At 55.2% G+C, this 21915-nt stretch overlaps 1 protein-coding gene across 2 annotated transcripts in view; it reads left to right on the forward strand.

The window, feature by feature from the left end:
- The window catches only part of RIN3 (Ras and Rab interactor 3), a 122626-nt gene that overhangs the window by 77091 nt on the left and 23620 nt on the right, over positions 1 to 21915 (forward strand). For both annotated transcript variants that reach the window (XM_059914856.1, XM_059914857.1), the window contains exons 4-6: positions 4444 to 4516; positions 12460 to 12551; positions 20005 to 21564. In XM_059914856.1, coding sequence (XP_059770839.1) covers positions 4444 to 4516; positions 12460 to 12551; positions 20005 to 21564 — 1725 coding nt within the window. The remainder of the gene's footprint in view (positions 1 to 4443; positions 4517 to 12459; positions 12552 to 20004; positions 21565 to 21915) is intronic.

Raw genomic sequence — 21915 nt, forward strand, 5'->3', positions numbered from 1 at the left:
GTTGCCAGCATCTTTGATGGGAGGACCCAGCAGGCAGTGGGCTGACGCGGGGAGCTTGTCAGCTGTGCCCGCAGTGCTGTGAGGGGCACCGAAGCAGCATGAGTGAGAGGACTCTGGAAACCCATCGGTTTCTGAGAAAAATTTACAGAGAGATTTAGGAAATTCAAGAAAAATTCAGAGAATCTTTATAGCTTCTCTACTTACAGAAGTCATATATGCTCATTATAAAAATCCCAGAAAAACGTAATACAGGAAGTGAAATTCAGTCCACTCTGTATGTATGCATTTTCTTTTTTTTAATAATGGCTTTACTGAGATGTATTTATTCCATGTATTCAGTATCATACAGTTCACCCATTTAAAGTGTACGATTCAGTGGCTTTTGGTATGTTCAGTTGTCTAGCCCTCACCAAGGTCAATCTGAGAACATTTTCAACACCTCAAAAAAGAAGCCCCGTGTTGCACAGTGTGACTGTACTTAATGTCACTGAACTGTACACTTAAAAATGGTTTAAATGCTAAACTTTATGTTTTTCATAGTTTAGCACAATTAAAAAAAAAGAAACTCCATCCCGTGTCCCCTGTCCCCTTTCCCCTCCAGCCCTAAGCAACCACGGATGTACTTGCTGTCTCTGGAGATTTGGTCCACTCTTGATTCTGACACCAGGAGGCCTGGTCAGCCCAGCTGTCCTCCTCAGAGCCTTCCCTGTGTGCCGGGCGCAGGGCTGGGCACAGTGCCGGTGATGGGCAAAGTGAGACCCGTCCCTGTTCTCAGTCTCACCGTCTGAGAACCCTCGGCCCACGTCACAATGTGAGCACATACACCCTGCTTCCTGAGCCAAGAGTGTGTGATTTGGACAGTACCTCCTGCGTGTGGCTTTCCTGTGGGAGAGGTCGGAGTACCAGCAAGGCTTTGAGGCAGAAAGTGGACCTGGAGCTGACCCCTCAAGGCAGGGAAGGGGGAAGCTGGATCTTCCGTGCACGAGGAGACAGCATGAGCAAAGGCCCGGAGGCCAGCAATCCCAAGTCGAGGTTGGCAGGATTGGCTCCTTCTGGAGACCAGGGAGAATCTGTTCAAGGCACTCTCCTGGCTTCTGGTGACAGCCAGCAATCCTTGGCTCGTAGCTGTATTCCAGTGTCTGCCTCCATTCACATGGTCTTTTCCTCTCAGTGTCTGTGTCCCAGGTCTTTACCTGTCTTCTTTTTTTTTTTTTTTAATTAATTTATTTATTATTTATTCTTGGCTGTGTTGGGTCTTTGTTGCTGCGCGCAGGCTTTCTCTAGTTGCGGCGAGCAGGGGCTACTCTTCGTTGCAGTGCACGGGCTTCTCATTGTGGTGGCTTCTCTTGTTGGGGAGCACGGGCTCTAGGCGCACGGGCTTCAGTAGCTGTGACTCGCGGGCTTCAGTAGTTGCGGCACACGGGCTCTAAAGAGCAGGCTCAGCAGTTGTGGCGCACGGGCTTAGTTGTTCCACGGCATGTGGGATCTTCCTGGGCCAGGGCTCAAACCCGTGTCCCCTGCATTGGCAGGCGGATTCTTAACCACTGTGCCACTGGGGAAGTCCTACCTGTCTTCTTATAAGGACACCAATCATTGGATTTAGGGCCCACCCCATGCATTCTGACCTTGTGTTAACTTGATTCCACCCGACAAGACCCTCTTTCCAAATAAGGTCACATTCATAGGTACCTGGGGTTAGGATTGAAACGTATCTTTTTGGGGGACACAATTCAACCCACAACATGTGGGTACTTTACTATCCTTGTTGTACAGCTGAAGAAACCGAGGCGCAGGGAGGATAAGCAATAATGTGCTGGAGACACGTTCAAACTCAGGCTGTTTGGCCTGGGCGCTGCATACAACCACGAGGCCAGTGCAGGACACAGGGCGGTCCTGGAAGCTGAGCTCTACCACCACCCACTGGAACAAAGGATTCTCTAACTCTTACGGTTTGCATTCACCTCTGCTCCGGAACAGAGTGAGGCTACCTGTCGGGACTCCCTCAAGTCCCAGGTGTCCCTTTGGGCCCCTGCAGGGAGGACCATGATCTACGCAGTAGGAGGTCTGAGACTAACCAGACGCCCCTGGGGGCCTCTACTCCTCTGGGGTCTCCCTCCCAGACAGACTTTTAGCAGACATTTATTATGTCCCAAACCGCATGCCACACACTGTGCTGGGCACCGAGGGAGACTCAAATGTGGGCAAAGCCCTGGCCCCGGCATACAGGAGCTCCCCCGGGTGTGTCCTTGGTGTGCAGGGACGCTATTCCCTGCAGGACGGGGAGGTACGAGCAGGGGGCTGGGGCAGAAGAGACCTGGTTACAAAGAAACAAACATGAGCCTTGACCATTGCTTGTGCTTTGACAGATCTACAGTTTTCACAGTAAAAATGTGATTGGGTCACTAGAAGTTTGCTTGGCCCCAGCTACAAAAATGAATGAGCCCTGGTCCCTGCACCCGAGGAGCGGACCAGAGTGGGGTAAACTAAGTCTAAAGGAGCTGCAGGCTTTATAGAAAGTGCCAGGGGCACAGGAGAGGGAGGGACTGACTATCTTAAGGGTTTAATCTGTGTCTGCAGAGGTCAGACCATGTCTCAATGATGAAGAAAACCTGCTAATTGTTGAGCAGGTCCAGCATAGGAGGCTAGGCTTTTTGCGCGCATCACCACTAATCCCCCTTGGAGGATTCTTGAGAAAGGTCTTTACATCCCCATTTTGCAGGTGGAGCGTTCTCTCTACCTCTCGCAACTACCGGACATCTTTTGGCCAGTTTGTGCTGCTTCCTGTGGAGAGAGTGGGCGATGCAGTAATGTGCCACTAGGCGGCGCCATGGACTGCCTCATGGCCGTTAACTCATAGAGGGTGGTAATTCCATGCACTGATGTTTCTCAGACTTGTCCTTTATGGGCATCTTCCCGGTACCTCCGAGTACTGTAATCTATCTAATATTTTTCTTTAAACTCCCTTTTAAATTTTTATAAGTATCCTAGTGGGATACCATGGTCTCTTTGCCATAAATAAATGATGAATGTAATCTTTTAAAAAATCATGTTAACTGTGTAGAACAGTGCAATAGTATTAGAAGGAAGGAATGTATTAAAATAAAGCTATTAGAACAAAACGTGTTGGTTCACGTGTCCCCTGTAACCATCTCGCAGATCACCAATGCAGCGGAAAGCTGTCCTAGGCTTTGAAAAATAGGACAGCAGGCTGCTGTCACCTAGATGCGCGAGTGCTTAGGGTTGGAAGGGCTCCTTCCCTTTGCAGGTGGCGGATCTGAGGTGCTGAGAGGGGGAGGGGTGTACCCAGAGTCACACTGTTGATTCCAGGGTTGGAGCCAGGCCTGGAACCCGGGTCCTGCCTTCCCCCTCTGCCCCATGGACGCTGGAAGAAACTCAGGAAATTGGAACTGAAGTGTGATGCACACATATTTCCTGGACCCTCTGAGGCCCAGGAAAGTACACTGTGGGGTCCCACGTGCCGGGAGCGTCGCCTGTTGGGCATATGGAGCCCTGGGATGAGAGTCAGGAGGTGTGCGGATGGACGGCTGCTGAGAGCCCTGATGAGTGGCTCACAGATGGTCTGGGCCCCTTGCCCTGGGGCTCTGCAGCAGTGCACGGTGTGGTGCCACGCTTTCCCCTGGGCAGTCCGCCCCAGCTTCGGGCACTGACTGCCATACCCCGGGGCCCTGCCCCTCCGAGCAGCCATATCCACCCTGGGATGGGCTCTTGGGCAAATGCTTTGATCCCTCTTCCTTGTCACAGCTGAAAAATATTGGGGTCACCCTCACTCTTGGATTACATGTGCAGCCAAATCAAGTGAGGTTCTAACAGGCCCTGGGGTTCTTGGGTAAAAGGCCAGTGGCCCCAGTCCAGCACCCCTGGACCAATGAACCTCCAGGAGGCCACAGCAGAACAGGGAAACTGTCCTCCTGCTGGCCCGTCACAGCCCTCAGAATTGGCAAGTGGAGATGACCTTGAAAGTTTGATTCAAGACTTTTTTTTTTTTTTTTTTGACCGCGCTGTGCAGCTTGCGGGATCTTAGTTCCCAGACCAGGGATTAAACCTGCGCCCTCAGCAGTGAAAGCGCCGAGTCCTAACCACCGGACCGCCAGGGAATTCCCTCAAGACATTTTTAAATTCTGCTTTTACAATCTAGAGCCTTCTGTGTTATTGTGCTCAATATGAGGAGCTTGTATTAGTTAAGGTAACACCATCTGCGACGATAGAAAGGCCCCTGAAATCTCAGTGGGTTAACACCACAGAAGTTCATTTCTCACCTCCCTGTGGTCCGCTGGGCAGCTGACGTACATGCGGCCGCAGCAGGCCGGGTGCTGCAACAGGTGCTGCGACCTACAGTGAGCACAGAGCAGACACGCCCTCCCCAGGGACCTTCCTCCCCTTTGACAGGGACACTCATCCAAGGCCTCTGTCCTCTCTCCTCAGTATTGTACCTGGAAGGCTCGGTTCTTGTGTTTGAGGACATCTTCAGACTGATCGCATTCTACTGTGTCAGTAGGTGAGTAGCCCAGGCCCCCAGGAGGTCATCTGATGGCAATAGATGTCCATGCAACCTTGGGTGGGGACGGGGGTGTCACAGGGAAGCCCCCAGAGGGAAGTGTGGAGCCCACAGGATGCAGAGAGAGGGGACAGTCCCCCGGCTTCACCCTGGTAACTGTGAAGGGGGGTGCTGGCTCTGCTGCTTGCTTGGACTGGCCGGTAAAGTCCCCTCCCTCACCACCACCTGCCCCCTGGGCTCACTGCCCGTCATACCAGCTTCCTGTATTCCGGCTTCCAGAACAGCTTGGAGTCCTGTGCGGACCTGACCCGCCCCGTTGGAGGAGTTATAGAAGGAACTTCCTGTAGGAACAGCAGGAAGGGCTGATACCCTCCCTCCGTGGGAGAGGGCTTGTGATTGTGAAGCAGCTGCTGGGTGGAGAGGGTGTCTGGTAACCACCCTCAGAGCTGGTCTATTTATTCAGAACTGGTCGCAGGTCAACAGGAATTGAAAAATACATTTTGGTGCCAAAAACCAATGGCTTAAGCTACAGGGACTTAAGCAGAGCTGGGCAAGATGTCTTGGGGTGCAGGGCCCCAGGCTCACCTCCCCCTGCTTCAAAGAGACCATTCATGCTGCCTCTGGTGAAAGCCACACTCAACCCAGAACACCACCACCCCCATCTACCAGGACCCTCCTGGACCCCATGGGCAGAACAGGTGATGCTGATAATAAGCTGCTGCCTGTTGAGGGCTCTCCAGGTACCCAGCACGGTGCTAGAGTTCTGTATCCATTATCTTTTTAAATCTTGCAAACAATTCCACCCGGTAAGTGCTCTTGTTAGTCCCATTTTACAGATGAGGAAGCGGAGACTGAGAGAAGTTGCTCAAGGTCGCGCACCTGGTAAATGGCAGCGTGGGGATTCAAAGTAGATAGAGCTCCAAGGTCCATGATCTTTTCTACAGCCGCCCCACTGTGTACGCTCCACGATGATTCTGATGACCTAGCATGTCCTTCTAGGCCCACAAAGCAAAGCATCAGTGGCTCCCTGACCCTTTGTACGTTATGACATGTCAGGCTCTCAGAGTCAGGCCCTTTCCTATTCTGAGAAGTTCTACCTTAGTAGAAGGCACTAGTCTAGTGTTTGGCCCATGCTAGGTGCTTCGAGTGAGTGAATGAACGAATGAATGATGACGTAATTGCAGAGCCCAGAATTTGAGCTAATCTTAATCTCTCAACTTCCTCTTTGGTAAAATGGGAACGATAATACCCATGCCATAGATGCTGGAGGAAGAAGTAAGATAAAGGGACAGACAATCTGCATTTATAACAAGGCTGTCTGCAAACCAGGGTTTGGGAACTGCTTCTAAGAAAATGATAGTAACAGCCTAGCTGGGGGTCTCCTAGGGGCACACTTGGAAAGGAGGATCCATGTGCAGGGGGCGCTGAAGGGCCTGCCCCCAAGGAGGAAGCGACAAGGGAGTGGGGCGCAGGACAGGGACCGGAGAGAAACCCAGCAAGGGTCCATTGCAGGGGCCGTCCCAGCCTCAGCCAGATCCCTCCAGCAGCTCTGGAGCCTAAAGCAGACCTCGGGGCCCACTATAAAGCCACGGGGCTGGGCTTCTGTACCCCCAAGCCAGCACACCCAGGCATTTGTGGCTCTCTGCAGGGCCACTGGGGCAGGCCGTGAGACTCCAGTGTGTCCGGACAAGCCTCTGAGGGTCACGGGTGCTGGCCCTCAGGAGCAAACCCCCGCAAGGCTGGGCTATGGGTGCACAGAGCCGGTGAAAGGCATCCAAGGGGTCCGGGTGGGACCGTGGCAGTGACGGCTACAACCAGCTCTGTGGACCGGGCGTCTGTGTTGAGTCGGGCTTGTGCTGCACGCTGCCCACAGAGCTCTTTCTAACCCCGCACGGTGCTGCCGGGGAGGTGTTATCACCGCAGACCCACTTCATGTGGCTCTCGACCCCTGCCCCAGGTCGTGCCGAGGACCAGACGCGAGATCCTTGCAAGGAGCTTGTTGAGCAGAGCGTCTGGCACGGAGTGAATCCTCCAGAAAGGATCAAGTGTACTCTTATTGCTGTTGTATCGGTGAATGAAGAAGCTGCAGCTGGAGCTGACCTGCCTCAGGTCACACAGCTCAGTTCTCCACCTAGAGGACGCCTGTGCTCCTTCCCCTCCAGCGGCAGCTCCTCCCCTTCCCCGCGCGGGGCGAGTCCAGGCCCTCTTGGTGGGAAGGGTGACACTGGAGGCCAGGCAAAGCAGGACAGGAAGAGAATTCAGCTAGAGGACGCAGCGCGGGCAAAGGCCTGGCAGCAGGCAAGCTGCGGGCAGCTTGGGAATGGCTTCGGGGGAGAGCTGGACACGTGGGTGGGCGGATGAGGCCTGGAACGCCGTGCCCAGGAGCTGCGTGCGGGGACCTCCTTCCGCGGGTGCTGGCAGCTCGCTGCTGCTCACGGACAGATTGCACTCGAGCAGAGCCACGTGGCCGCAGCCGGCGGTGGGCTGGAGCGAGGTCAGCAGGGACACCAGCCAGGCGCCGCAGCCATCGGGCCCCCGCCGGGGCAGGGGACGGGGAACCGAGCAGGCTGGGGGCAGTCACTGCAGGGAGGGGTCGGGGCAGTAGGGGAAGCCTGGGGAGACGTCAGGGCTCCTATCCTGGGTACAGGAGCGTGAACACGCTTGGCCATTCCTGCAGCACTTCCTCCACGCCAGGCACTCTGCTAAGCCCCTTTCAAGGATGGTGAGGTCCGATCCTCAGCACAGCCTGGGGTCAGGAGCCAGTAGCCTTGTGAAATGGGTGCCATTAACCGAAATGAGGAAAGAAAGGAGGAGGCCCTTGGGCCCGCCCTCTCTAGGAGAGGTGGCCGGGCACCCAGCCTAGGTGACTAGTCTGCCACCGTCCTCCTGGCAGGAGGGGGAGGCGGGCTGGGCCTCTCCTCCTTCGAAGGAAGCTGTTATCACTATGACCGGAGCTGCCTTCCCAGCCACCTTGACCAGGAGCCACAGTCTTGCCTTTGGACGGTCCTGGTTTAGGGGGGCAGAGGGAAGGGGCCTGACCGCACTGCTCGGAGGCCCGCAAGAAGCACCCATGACCCGAGCTCCCAGCAGGGGGAGGAAAGGAACAAGCTCCCAGTAGACACTCCCCTGCTGTGCTGCGTGGTTTCTATAGTAACCCCGTAAGAGGGCGTCCTGTCCACTGGCAGACCAAGACAAGGAAATGACACCCAGCCAGGAATGGCAGAGCTAGGGGTTTACCAGGGCCCTCGATTCCAAAGTTCATGCTGGTTTTTCCTGTCTTTCTGCCTCTCCCTCACTTAAAAAAAAATTAAAATTCTTTTAACTGAAAGGAAGTCGTGCTTTTCCCTCTGCAGTGGTTGACTCTGAAAACCACAGAAGTCACCCAGGATCTGTGAGAAGACGGAGCCGTGGGGCATCGCGGGGGTGCAGATATGGTTTCATAGGCCTGGGCCTTCCACGCTGGAAGCACTCCCCAGGTCACCCCAAAGCTTTATAGGACCTTGGGTGGGGCGGGAGGAGCCACGCCCCTGAGGGGAAGAGAAAGCTAGCCTGTGTGAAAGAACTAATGAGATAATATACGTGGAGCATGGGGCTTTTAATCTGTGGGTCACCGCCCACTAGGAGGTAACAGTATATTGGTAAGAAAATATATTTGGCCTTTGTCCAGCTTCTGGACACAGAGCTCCTAACGCCCCTGGAATTTCCTGAATGACAGGAGTGTCTTTTGTTATTCCTAATGAGCCCCTTTCAGTCACACCTGGGTTTATGCTAACCGATAAACAGGTGGGGCCCCTAGGCAGCCTCAGGATGGGGCCGGTCACCGGGAAGACAGGTGATCAAAGGGCTGGAACTTTCAGCCCCACCCACCAACCTCCCAGCTGAGGGACAGACACACTGAGGTGCTGGGAGGGTGGTGAACCCAGAGGCGTGGAAGGGAGCCCTGTCCCCTAAAGCTTGCCTACGCGCCTCTTCCATCTGGCTGTTCCTGAGTTGTATCCGTGTAATAAGCCAGTAAACGTAAGTAAAGGGTTTTCCTGAGTACTGTGAGCCGAGCTGGCGAACTGTCAAACGTGAGGAGGGGGTCATGAGAGCCCCTGATTTATAGCCAGCCGGTCAGAAGTACAGGTGGCCTGAGACTTGCAACGGGCATCCGAAGTGGTGGGACTGAGTCCTTAACCTGTGGGTCCGTGCTGACTACAGGCAGTTAGTGCCGGCATTAACTTGTGGGACATCCCATTGGCGTCCAGAGAATTGGAGAATTAGTTGTTGCTGTTAGAAAACACCCCAGAGGGGATCATAAAGTCAGCTTAGGGGATCATGACGGGCTCTTTTTTTTTTAATGAAAAGTTAAACTAGACTGGAAAATATCAGAATGTGTCTCTTGTAGTTGGAATAAGTCTTGTTTTGCTAAACTCTTTAGGGGTGTGTGTGTGTGTGTGTGTGTGTGTGTGTGTGTGTGTGTACATGACATCAAGATGCCAAATGTGGGCTTCCCTGGTGGCGCAGTGGTTAAGAATCCGCCTGCCAATGCAGGGGACGTGGGTTCGAGCCCTGGTCCGGGAAGATCCCACATGATGCGCAGAGCAACTAAGCCTGTGCGCCACAACTACTGAGCCTGTGTTCTAGAGCCTGCAAAACACAACTACGGAAGCCCACGCGCCTAGAGCCTGTGCTCCGCAACAATCCACCGCAACGGGCTTCCCTCGTGGCGCAGTGGTTGAGAATCTGCCTGCCAATGCAGGGGACACGGGTTCGAGCCCTGGTCTGGGAAGATCCCACATGCCACGGAGCAACTAAGCCCGTGAGCCACAACTACTGAGCCTGCGCGTCTGGAGCCTGTGCTCCGCAACAAGAGAGGCCGCGATAGTGAGAGGCCCGCGCACCGCGATGAAGAATGGCCCCCACTTGCCGCAACTGGAGAAAGCCCTCACACAGAAACGAAGACCCAACACAGCCATAAATAAATAAATAAATAAATAAAATATTTAAAAAAAAAAAAAAAAAAAGAATGACAAATTTAAAAAAAAAAAAAAAAAAAAAAAAAAAAAAAAAAAAAAAAAAACAATCCACCGCAACGTAATGAAGAGTAGGCCCCGCTCGCCGCAACTAGAGAAAACCCATGCACAGCAACGAAGACCAATGCAGCCAATAAATAAATAAGTAATAAATTAAAAAAAAAAAAAAAAAAAAAAAAAAAAAAGATGCCAAATGTGTTTCTTACTGACGGTCATGGTCAACAAAGTTTGAACATCACCAGCTAGGACAGAGGCCTCTAGAGAGGGGTGTTTGCACTCTACGAGCTACACAAGCCGACCCACCAGAATGCGGGGGCAAATGTTAGAACGCTTACTCTAAAAATCTTATTTTTCAAATTTCTACTTTTGTGAATGCATTTTAAGGACTTAATAGTTTATAAAGTGTATATGTACATGTACATATATATGTACATGTATATATATTATATATCTGGAGAAGTGCTTAATTTTTATTTTTGCTTTGGGCTCCCTGATTCCCACCCAAGGCTGTGGTCATCAGGATCTACTTGGGAGCTGTTTAAAAATGTGGATTCCTGACCCACACTCAGACTCAACATTGAGAACCCCTGGGCGAGGATCTGAGAATCCACATCTTAGCAGCTCCCCCAGGAGGTGATCCAGAATTAACTAATACAAAAGTAATAATGCCTGTCCATAGGGTTGCTGTGTTACATAGGGTTGCTGTGTTATGATAATAATAACATGATGTGATGTAAGGCCCAACCTGGGTAACACCCAGCCCGATACTTGGCACATAGTAGATGCTCAACGAACACCCCCATCCTGTGTATGCATTTCCTTGGATCAGAAGAGGTGGCCCCTGGATAAATTGCTGAACTGGATGATGGGGGTGGGATGGCAGACGTGCATGAAATCCTTGAACAGTACTGGGTTATGGAGAAGGAGGAGGTCCATGGTGCGGCCTTGAAGAATGTGTAGAATCTAAGTAGACATAGGTGGAAGGGACGAGGGGGGCGTTCCCTCCATGCAGAGCTCAGAGGTGGGAATGAGCAGGGGACATTCACTGTAGGAAAATGACATTTTGGGAGGCAGCCAGGAGGCCCCGAGTGCAAGGGAAGGCTCTGTGGTGGGCAGGAGGCGGGGAGCAGGCTGGGGCAGGCCCTGGACGCCGGGGTCCCAGGCTGGGGTGTGATCGGCAGCCACGACTGCAGCATCTTGAGCAGTACACAGAGGAGGTGGGGAGGGGGTGTCAGAGATTGCCCTGGTGGTCGGGGGTGGGTGCCAGGTGAGCCGAGCGACTCTGCTGGCCATTTCAATATATGCAGTGGCCCAGGAACGTTTGGAAGCCCCAGTGGCAGGCCAGACAGCCAAGCAGGTAGACAGGCAACACCGGGATGAAATCTGCCACCCTTCAAAATTAGAAAGTGGGGTAGTGGTGACCGGGCAGGGCCTGAGGTGGGGATGGAGTACTGAGGGCCCGTCCGGTCTGCGTCCAGGCCTGGCCTGGCTGGAAGGGCTGACAGGGGGCCCACAGACGGCCTCAGATGCTCAGAATCACACAACTATGACAATGAAGCAAAGATCGACGGGCCACGCCCACCCCATTGACAATGGAGAAGCCAAAGGCCACAACCCAGGAACTCAAAAAAGGGCCCAGAATCTTCTCCCACCTTCCCCCATCCTGCTATTCCATAAGCAGAGTGTTTTTCCCCGGTGAAAACACTAACTATGAAGGGGTGGGGGCACCCCGCAGAGCAACACAGCCTGTATTGATGGGCAGAGGTGGTCTGGGAAGCTTCCCGGCGACCCGCATCCCAGGCGGCCTCTGCCCTGCTCTCCCCCAATCCAGTACCTGAAGTTTAGACGGGTCCATTCGGCAAACACTCTCTGAGCCTCTGTGGTGTGTGCTGAGGGCTCTGGGGGCATCAGAGACGTGAAAAGCTGCCCGCCCCTTCCAGGAACTTCCAGGGCTCTCACGTAGTTCACAGGGAGGAGATGGAGGGTGCGGTATAGACAGTAAGGCCATGAAGACCCCCGGGGACGGATGGCCATCACGCAAGGCTGTCAGTGGGCCTGGACAGATGGGATTTCAATGACTGGAATCAGGGTTTGGGGAGAAGGTTGACAGAGCTGGGGATACGGTTGGAAAAGGGGGTCAGACTGTGATGGGCCTTGAATGCCAGGCTGAGACGTAGAATTGGGACCAGCCATCCTGGGGCCCCTGCAGGGCCACACTCCCCTTCCTGCCCCACGGAGCAGCCCTGGGCTTGAAGTCAGGAGGCCTGGGGCTCAGCACACTCTGCCCTCCACCCACCGTGTGTCCAGGCCTGGACATCTTCCTTTCCCTCTCTGGGCCTCAGTTTCCCCATCTGTACAATAAAGGGGGAGGGTGTCTAGATCCCTTCTGGGAGATCTCTGGAGAGATCGCTGAAAAGATCCCCATTCAGACCAAAGGCAGCAGATAGAGCTGGCTGGCTGTCTGTCTGTGTGCTCGCCAGGGGGTACCTGGCGGTAGGTTCACCAGGGGATTCTGGCTGTGCGCCCGCTGCACATCTCAGCGTGGAGCAGCGAGGGTCAGAGGGCTGGAGGGGGTGGGTCACTCGCCTTACCCAGAATAGCACCTTTAGAAGAAGCTGCCTGGACTTCCAGGGCCAAGAAAACTGGGGATAAAGCCTCTCCCCCCACCCCCTCCACGCCCAAGGAGGGTCTTAGCATCTCTGGGGCCAGTGCAGGCACAGGACCCGGATCTGACGGGTTGCTCCCTCAGCCTCAGGACTCCGCCCCTCGGCCCCCAGGGAAGTTTCCAGTCTGTGTGGCGATCCCAGCCGCCAGCGGGGTTGCCGGGGTTCTTCCTTTATGGGCTGAGGATTTGGGGGCGGTGGGGGCCTTGAATGGACACACAGGCCCCTCCCCGGACTTGACCTCCCACTCCTCGTGTCTCCACAGAGATTTACTGCCCTTCAAGCTGAGGCTGCCCCAGGCCATCCTTGAGGCCAGCAGCTTCACAGACCTCAAGACCATCTCCAACCTGGGCCTGGGTAAGTCCCCTCTGGGGTCAGGGGAGGTGGCTGGGCCTTAGGAAATGGAGCCCCTGGATTGCCCCCCACTGACTGCCTGTGCAGATGGACGGCTCCTCAGGCTGACCCCAAGCTGGATCCTGAGTCCCAGCTCCCACGGGACCACCTGCACCCCTGCCCCAGGTGCTGAGCCCCTGTGGCAGGGAGATTCTCCCTCTTTTCAGAGTGGCGCCTTTAACAGCTGTCAGGAGGTCTGATGCACAGCCTTGCCGGGTCTGAGGGAGCTGGGTCTGGTCAGGACCCACACAGGCTGACCTGGTGGCGGGGCGGGGCCCGGGAGAAGCTGGACCAAACGCCAGGGGACTTCTCAGCGATGGCCAGGAACCTGGGTGCCAGCAGCTGCCACAGCCCTGGCCCCCAGCCCCGCCCTCGTCAGAAGGAAAAGCAGCGTGAACGTGATCATGAGCTAGAGTGTGCCCCCACTCCCTTGGCCTGCCCCTGCCCAACCACCTGATTCAGCACACCCGCCCTGCCCCTTACCCTTCTGACCTTTTGAGGGATGACGAGGGGAGAGTAAAAGACAAGAGTGTTTCTGATCCCAGCCCTTCCACATAATAGTAAGAAGAGCTCGTGTTTACTGGGCCCTTTCCATGTGATGGGCTTCGCTGAGCCAGTGCCAACCTCTGACATGGCCTCACCATGCTAACCCTCAGGGAGCCCAAGCTCACCAAGTCTGGAGCTGCCAGGAAGCCAAGCCAGCCGCCTCTGCGGGCCCCCAATCCTAGGCAGAGGTCAGGTCTCGTTATGAACAAAGCAGTTAATAAGTCCTTATCAAGACTAAACCACACAGGGAATATAGCCAATATTTTATAGTAACTTTAAATGGAGTATCATCTATTAAAATTTTGAATCACTGTATTGTGCATCTGAAACTAACATAATATTGTAAGTCAACTATACCTCGATTTTTTTATTAAAAAGTCTAAACCGTGCCCAGGAACCTGCACCACACGTGACTGAGCACGGCAGTACATTTTCACCAGTGCTGGTTGAATGGAGGGGAGGGTGATGGAGAGGGCAGGCCCAGGGTGCAGAGGAAGTTAGAGGCCGACCTGGGATCAGAGGCGATACCCCCTGGTTCCCAGGCCAGCCACTGTTCACCACCCAGAGAGGCCTCTAGACAACAATGCAAGAGATGCCACAGGCAGCTCGTGGTCAAAGGCCAGGAAGTAGGAGGAGTCCAGGCCCTTCGGATGTCTGCATTTAATGAGCACTGACCTCTTTATCTGCACTGATTCATCAGATCTTCAAACAACCCTGTAAAGCAGGTTCTGTTATTGTGATCCCCACTTTATGGCAGAAGAAACAGACACGAGGGGTTGAGTGACATGTCCAGTGTCACAGGGTCCATGGAGGGCTGGGCAGCTGGGCTCCAGCCCTCACCCGCTGGCTTGTGCTGCCCCTTAACTCCTTACTCAGGCTCTGCTAGGTCTGGTTGACCCAGTTTATAAACTTCAGGGCCAGTTTTCAGTTGATATTGGGAATAAACACTGAACTTGGGCCCCAGATGTTATAGTTGTTGGGCTCTTACCCTTCCAGAAGCTTCATGTGGGACAGGTGAGAGTCTTGTAACTCATACAGTCCAAGTGACACCCCTCCTAAGGTCTAAAATGGCACAGGTGACGCTCTCATTGCCACGCCCTTGGCACTATCTTGTGCAATCCTTGCATCCCCATTTTAAAGATAGAAAGTCAGTTCTTAGCACAGCTGAGAAACTTGTCCAAGATGCTCCAGGCAGGCAAGAGCAAAGCTGGGGTGTGTGCCAGGGGCTTCTGACTCCCAGCTCAGACCCTCCACTGCCCCTCAGCTGCACCTCATGACCTTCTCAGTGTTTTTTGCAACGAGCAGTCAGCTGCCAGTTTTGAGGCCCAGTTGGGAGGGCAATTGAGATGCATGAGCTCCATCCGGAGAGGCTTGCCTCTGAGAGGAGGGTCGGTTAGCAGCCTCACTGTGGGTAGGTTGAGGCAGGCATCCCTAAGACCCACTGCCCCAGGGACCCGCAGTTTCCTCTTACCTGGGGGGGCGGGGGCGGGGCTGCCCCTGAGCCCTAGGAACGGCTGTATGAAAGACAAGCTGCTCCTCTGGGGAGAAGCACATTCCTTTCTGGAACAGACAAGCCCTTCTATCCTGGGTGAGCTTCACCTCGGGCACGCTGAGGAAGTGAGAGGGGAGGTGCCCTCTGGGAAGCAGGCGGTAGTTCAGATTGTATGTCAGCATTCACTTCCTTGGGAAGGGAATTTAAATGAAATCTGAGTGCATTGAAGCTTAGGAATCAGGGTTCTTTTTTTTTTTTTTTTAATTTTTTGGCCATGCCACGCGGCATGTGGGATCTTAGTTCCCCGACCAGGAATCGAACCCGCGCCCCCTGCATTGGAAGCACAGAGTCTTAACCACTGGACTGCCAGGGAAATCCCAAGAACCGGAGGGTTCTGATCAGGCCTGGTGTCCCCAAGGGCTGAAGGTCAGAAGCGAGGTTCACCAGAATAGGTTTTCCCTGGAGCCGAGGAAGGGTTATCTTTTCAGTCCATCCCCAGAATGGATGGAGACCCGGAGCTGAAAGGGCACGTCCTGTCAGAGGCCAGAGGCCCTGGCTCTGGGATGTGCAGACCTCCCTGACCTTCACCTGCGGTTGTGATGAGAAATATGCAAAGAACAGCACTTGCCAAGGGCCCGGACACACCAGGCATTGTGCCCAGCGCATCGCACGTCGTTCTAGGCAAGGCACTCCTGTGGCAGAGAAGTGAAACCCACTCAAACGAGCTTAGATAAAAGGGGATTTAGTGAAAGGATGCTGGGGAATCTCCGTGACAGGAGCAGAAGGTCAGCCGGGCTTTGCAGGCAGCAGACGCTTATCTCTGCACACAGCTCAGCCTCTCCTTAACCCCTGGTTCCCGCTCCCGACCCTCCACCGGCCAGGCTCTGACTCCCGACCCACATCCCCACCTGATGATCTCATAGTTGGAATAAGTTTATGAGGCATATGTGTTTTCTATCACTAGTGTCAGCAGTGGTTCTTTTTCTGGCACTCTACTCACTTTTTACAAAATGAACAGAATGTCATAAATATCCAAATCATTGCACAAGCCCTGCTGTTCAGACAGGGATGATGTTGCTGAAACGGGGCTCTTGACCTACAGGCTCAGCACCATGTGATCGCCCAGAATGCTTGCTCGTGAGCTGATGTAAGAAAGTCTGAGTTTGGCCTTGGAAAAGCCAACGTTCAAAAGGTCTATGTAGGTATAAGCTTGGGCCCACAAAACTAACATAGGGAGCAGTTCAGCTCTAAACTGCGTGCAGTTGATTCTAAGTGCAAAAGGAATCTAGAGAAAGCAGTGATAGATAGGGGTTAGATTTGCAGAGGTTCTCAGACATGTTTGCAGTATGTATATGTTTAATATTTTTAAAATATGTTTAGAAAAAGCAAATGTTCTATAGTGCTTCCAAGTTGGCCTGTAACTTGCTTTTTCCTTTACATTATATAATGAGAATTTTCCTACTTATTAAAAATCCATTGAAAACTCCAGATTGGACGGCTGCCCAACAGCCCGTCTTTAGGGTGCCACAAAAACATTCACCCACTGATCTCACCAGACTTTCTAGCTGTTTCCACGGCATCTGGAATACTTGGCTTCATTTACTCATCCCCTCTTTGTTCTGCCGGTAGCCCAGGGCTCCTCAAGTGTGAAACCTTTGTCACCTTTGCCTTCAGGATCTGCAGCCCGGTACCTGGCCTGGCCCGGGACCTCTGAGGATTGTAGGAGTGGACGCCTGGCACAAGGCATCCCCAGCTGAGACACAGGAGGCCACAGGGCCAGCAAAACATCTGCCTCAGTCCGAGGGCAGCGCAGAGGCAGTGAGGGCACAGGCCCTTAGGGGAACCGCGACCACTGAGCTGAGCTTGGCCCAGTGCCGGTGGGTACAGATGCCCACAGCCGGGCCAGCCACTAGGCTTGCATGACAGCGTCCCGCTTCTCCCCTGGCCTTGGCATTGTGTAGGCTGCAGAGAAAGTTACCTACTTCCTTGTTTTTAAGCACAAAGACCTACACTGCCGCTGAGTTCCCTAATAGGCCCTCAGAGCCCAGGGTGCAGCTCCTCAGGTCCCAGCTTCCCCACCCCTCAGAGCGGCATTCGCTTTGCGGCCTCTGCCCTGCGAGGTACAGCCACTAGGCCTATCTTAGGGGCAGGGCAGCGGTTCCTAATCACCCAGGCCCCAGGCCCATTTCCCTGAACCCCACTGTCTGTTCCACTCCTGTAGGAATACAAACCTGAGCGGTGGAAAATGTCTTCTTTTTTTCTGTGCATGATGGACCCCCTGCTATCCTGAGGCGGGCAGTCCAGCGGGTGGTCCATCACTTATGGAGTTCTTTGCCCTCCTTCTTGCCTCCCTCTTCTCATTTTCTCACTTCTTCTCTTCTTGTCTTTAGACCTCTTCCCATGGTTCAGGATGAAACCAGAGAAGTACAGTCCTAGGGTTGGTCTCTCCCTGCAGTGTGCACCAGGACTGGGGAGCCCAGGGGAGTGTAGGCGAGGCCTGAATGTGTCAGGACGGCTGCACCAAACAGGTGACATTTGACCTGAGTGTTGGAGGATGAGTAGGAGTTTGCCAGGTGGAGAGGGTGGGAAAAGCATTCCAAGCAGAGGGAACAACATTAGCCAAGACCTGAAGGTGTGGCAGCCCGTGGCGTGTTCGGGAAGAAGTGAGCAGCAGAGAGAGTGGGGTGGAGATTCAGTAGGCGGCACTGGAAGGGTGTACAGGGCCAGATCCCACAGGCCTTGAATGCCAGGCTAAAGGTTTGGAAGCGATTCTGGGCAAATAGCAATCAAGGGCCCACCATACGTCCAGCATAGAGCCACAAGGAGTAGAATGGATTGGGGGCGGGGTGGGGGGCATGGAGGCAGCCTATGGCCACGATCTAGGTGAGCGGTAATGGGAGCGTCCGAGCATGGGTGGGCAGTTCTCTTGATCGTCTACCCCATAACTTGCACCTTCTCCCAAAGGAAGGGTCTTATGAGAACTTGGAGGTGAGCCTCGGGGACCTCAGCTCACCTATGGGGCTGCAGTCCAGTCACCTTAGACTGGCCCCCTGCTGCTCCTTGCTAGGAAGCCTTCCAAGGAGACCATGCGAAGTACCCGGGAGAATGGACCGGTCATGGAGGGGTCATAGCTGCCCAAGAAAGTGAAGCACAGGGCCCAGGAGGCCCTCAGGAACAACCCGCCTGGATCTAGGGAGAGTCTGGAGACGCACCCTCCCCCTCCGGGCTCTCCACGTCCTCAGGTGGTGGCTGGCATGGGCACAGAGCCTGGCGTGTCAGAAAGTCACACGAAAATTTGTCATCTTTGACGCTGTGGGGCCAGCCGGCCACAGCACTTCCAGGCTTGGGAGTCTCTGCCCAGGACGGGGCTGAACCACGAGTCCCGCTCTGCTCCCCTGTGGATGCACACGGCTCTCTTTCAGTCAGTTTCTCGGCAGCCCCACCGTCCTGGGATTACACCTTGCTCACCTTGATTGGGTTTCTGAGCCCTTTGGCCAGCAAGGTGGCAAACACCCACAACCCCGAGAGTGCCCATCCCTTAGGGCGGGCACGCACACGTGCACACACGTGCACGGCTGCCCTTGGCCATCTTGCAACATCTCCTTTCTTTCGATGTCAAGAGCCTGTTGTGTTCTTACCACACGCCCCGTTCTGGGGTGCTCACCACCCCACTACTCACTCACGCCAGGAGAGCAACCAGGATGGGAAGTGTCGCAAGTTCCTATGAAGGGCAGCCGCATAACACGGCGGCCCAGCACACGGCTTTATTTATTTATTTACTTTTTATTTTTTATTTTTTATTATTTTTTAACATCTTTATTGGAGTATGATTGCTTTACAATGGTGTGTTAGTTTCTGCTGTGTAACAAAGTGAATCAGCTATACATATACATATATCCCCATATCCCCTCCGTCTTGTGTCTCCCTCCCACCCTCCCTATCCCACCCCTCCAGGTGGTCACAAAACAATGAGCTGATCTCCCTGTGCTATGCGGCTGCTTCCCACTAGCTAGCTATTTCACGTTTGGTAGTGTATATATGTCCATGCCACTCTCAGCTTTAGAGCTAGTGTGACCTAGTTCAAATTCCAGCTCCTTCACTCACCAACCCAGTGACCGTTCATCTCCCTGGCTTTCTCATCTTCATCTGCCATACGGGGACAACATGAGGACTTACACCAGAGGCCTGTGGTCAGGGATTGGTGGGATGGTCCCTGTAGAGCAAGGAATCCACACAGCCAGAACGCAATGCACGTTTGTTCCTGGTATTGTCTTTGATGCTGTTTTTGGTAGTTTTCTTACTGATGACTCCCTCCCAGAGGTAAAGAGCCCTGGGTGAGAGGCTGGAGGCCTGGCCGAATCATTAACAAGGAATTTGCACTATCGATCTCTAAAATGAACACGTGGAACAAGGCCTGGGTTCCATACTCCTCCAAAAGGAGCTGCCTGAGTGAGCTTGCAGTGACCTGCCAGCCAAGTGACCTTGTTCTCAAAATGTACTCCTGTGGCCTTTTGGGAGCATCCCGAGCTTTTGTCAGATTCTCCATAGAGCCTGGTACCGAGAGGTCAAGAACTCTGAGCTAGTCAAGCCCCAGCGCCCTTTCAGCTTGGACGTCCCATGCCCATTACCCAGAACGAGCCTGGAGCTGACCATCAGTGCAGGCCTGCTTTGGTGGCCACAGCTAAGGGCTGCGTCAAGAGCAAGGCATGTGCTGGGACTTAATTCAGCAGTGCAGGAGCTCCAGCTCTCTGAGCTGGGGGCACAGGGCAGCTTCCTATTTTAACACTGAGATTGGCCAGAGGCAGAATCATTTTGCAGAGGGCAGGCATTCCCCCACTTGGATGGTCAGGTCTGAGCTCACTGGCTACAATCCATAGTTCATTCTTCCCGCTGTGACAACTGCAGTGGCCCAAACAGGCCCAAAGCAACTTCTCTGTCAGGACCCCATTCTAGGGATGACTAGATGGAGGCCTAGAAAGGTCCGGTGTCCTGCCCCAGAGCACCCAGCCGGTCAGCATCGGGACCGGGGTTCTGTCCCCTCCATCCCCGTATGTACCTGCACCCTGGGGTATGAGTGCCCCCCCCCCAGTGGGGTGTCACACGCCAGGGGACAGGACTGAAGCTGAGCCTGTCACCAGCGCCGTCCAGGCCCCAGCCCGGCACCGCAGGGGAGGATGGCGTGGGGCTTCCCCTCTCAAGGCAGGAAGTAGTGGGAGAGGTTTAAAACAGTCCAAGAGGGGAAACCAACCCTCGGAGCGGTGAAGCAAGCACTGCACGGCCTTCCCTCGCCCTGCCCCCCGCGCAGCCCACAGACACCGCCCCGGCCAGGCTGGGGCCCGGCTTCAGGACTGACCGCTTCTCCCTCCCTCATCTCGACAGGCTTCTGGGACTCCTCGCTGAACCCCCGGCGAGGAGGTGGGAGCCCAGTGGAGGGCCCGAGAGACCCAGCCCCGGGAGCGCCCCCCGCCTCCATTCTCAGGTCATCTGCCCATTACGAAAACTGCTCGTGTGAAATCGAGCTGTCCTTAGGAAACGGCCGCCTGTGGTTTGTGAATCCAATCTTCATCGAGGACTGCGGCAGCTCCCTGCCGGCCGACCAGCCACCCCCAGGAAGCTGCCCCTTGCGCCCGTCGCCTCCCACCTCCGACGCTACCTCACCCACCTCCAGGTGGGCCCCTCGCCGCCCAGCACCCCCTCCCCCGCCGCTCCCTCTCCATCCCCCCGGCTCCAGCCGGCCTCCTCCCCCTGCCCCCGCTCCGGCCTGCCCTCTGCCCAGTTCTCCCTCGGCGGCTGCTACCCCGCATCTGCATCCCGAGGCCCCTCCTCCCTCACCCCCAGCATCTGCCCCCCGCCTGGCACCCCACACCCCAGGCCCCCCGGAGCTTCCAAGCCAGCCACCCATGACAGCCTGTGAGAGGCTCCCACGTCCCCTCGCAGGCCTGGGCCCCCTCAGGGAGGACGAGGTGAAGCCGGGGGCAGCCCCCAGCCCCTTGCAGGCCCCCGTCCCTCCAGTGCCCACGAAGAAGAGCCTCCCCGCCGCCCCTCCCAGACGCCGCATCACGGAGACGGTCCCCCTGGAGGACCAGAGCGCAGGGAAGGCGCGCAGGGGGGCGGCAGCAGAGGGGGAGCCGGCGGGTCTTTCCAGGGCATCCCCGCTCCGCCTGCCTCCCGAGGGGACCTCAGACAGCCCTGGGGACAGGCCTCAGAGAACCACAGAGCAAGGCCAGGAAGCAGTGGCCAAAGCCGGCAATCTGGGCAGCCTGCCAGAGCCTCCGAGGAAGATTCGACAACCCCCAGTCCCCCCTCCCAGGAAGAAACGGCTCTCCCGGCAGCTGGCCTCGGTCCTCCCAGTTCCCCTGGAGACCGCCGAGCTTTCCACGGACGGGGAGGCCCCCGAGAACCCCACCCCCGGTCCACCTGGAGAAGGCCAAGGTCCTGCCCCCACAGCTGGCACTCAGAGCCCGCATGCCCGGCCCCAGAGCACCCCGGAGTTCAAGGGCTCCCTGGCCTCCCTCTCAGACAGCTTGGGAGTGCCCTCCTCGGCCACAGACCAGGACTCCTACTCGACCAGCAGCACGGAGGAGGAGCTGGAGCAGTTCAGCAGCCCCGGCATGAAGAAGAAGTCGTCGATGATCCTGGGCAAGGCCCGCCACCGCCTGAGCTTCGTGAGCTTCACCAGCGTCTTCAGTGCCTTCCTCTCCAACAACCGCAAGCTGTACAAGAAGGTGGTGGAGCTGGCCCAGGACAAGGCCTCGTACTTCGGCAACCTGGTGCAGGACTACAAAGTGTACAGCCTGGAGATGATGGCGCACCAGACCTCCAGCATGGAGATGCTGCAGGAAATCCGCACCATGATGACCCAGCTCAAGAGCTACCTGCTGCAGAGCACCGAGCTCAAGGCCCTGGTGGACCCCGCCCTGCACTCCGAGGAGGAGCTAGGTCGGTCCCCGTCCTGGGCAGGGGCTGGGAGCGGGTGGGAGCCAGGGATAATCCCAGATGATCCTCCCTTTCCGTGAACTAACCCCTCTGCTGTTCTGTCTCTTCCTCCTGAGTTCGGCCCATGGGCCCAGTTAGATGGCAGAATCTCAACCACCTGAGAGCTGGGCGGGACCCCCACCCTCAGGATGCTCCTGGTTTTGTTAGGGAGACAAGTCACCAGGAGCGATTAGCGGCACAAAAGAAAAAAGCACTAACATGCATGGCTGCTGAGGGTCGGAGTCAGTCCCTGCAGGAGACCTGGTGGCTGCAGAGATGTAGGGACCCTAGAGGGCATGGACCATCTTATTCTGT

Source organism: Balaenoptera ricei, chromosome 2 (genome assembly GCF_028023285.1).
Source record: "Balaenoptera ricei isolate mBalRic1 chromosome 2, mBalRic1.hap2, whole genome shotgun sequence".
Lineage (NCBI taxonomy): Eukaryota > Metazoa > Chordata > Mammalia > Artiodactyla > Balaenopteridae > Balaenoptera > Balaenoptera ricei.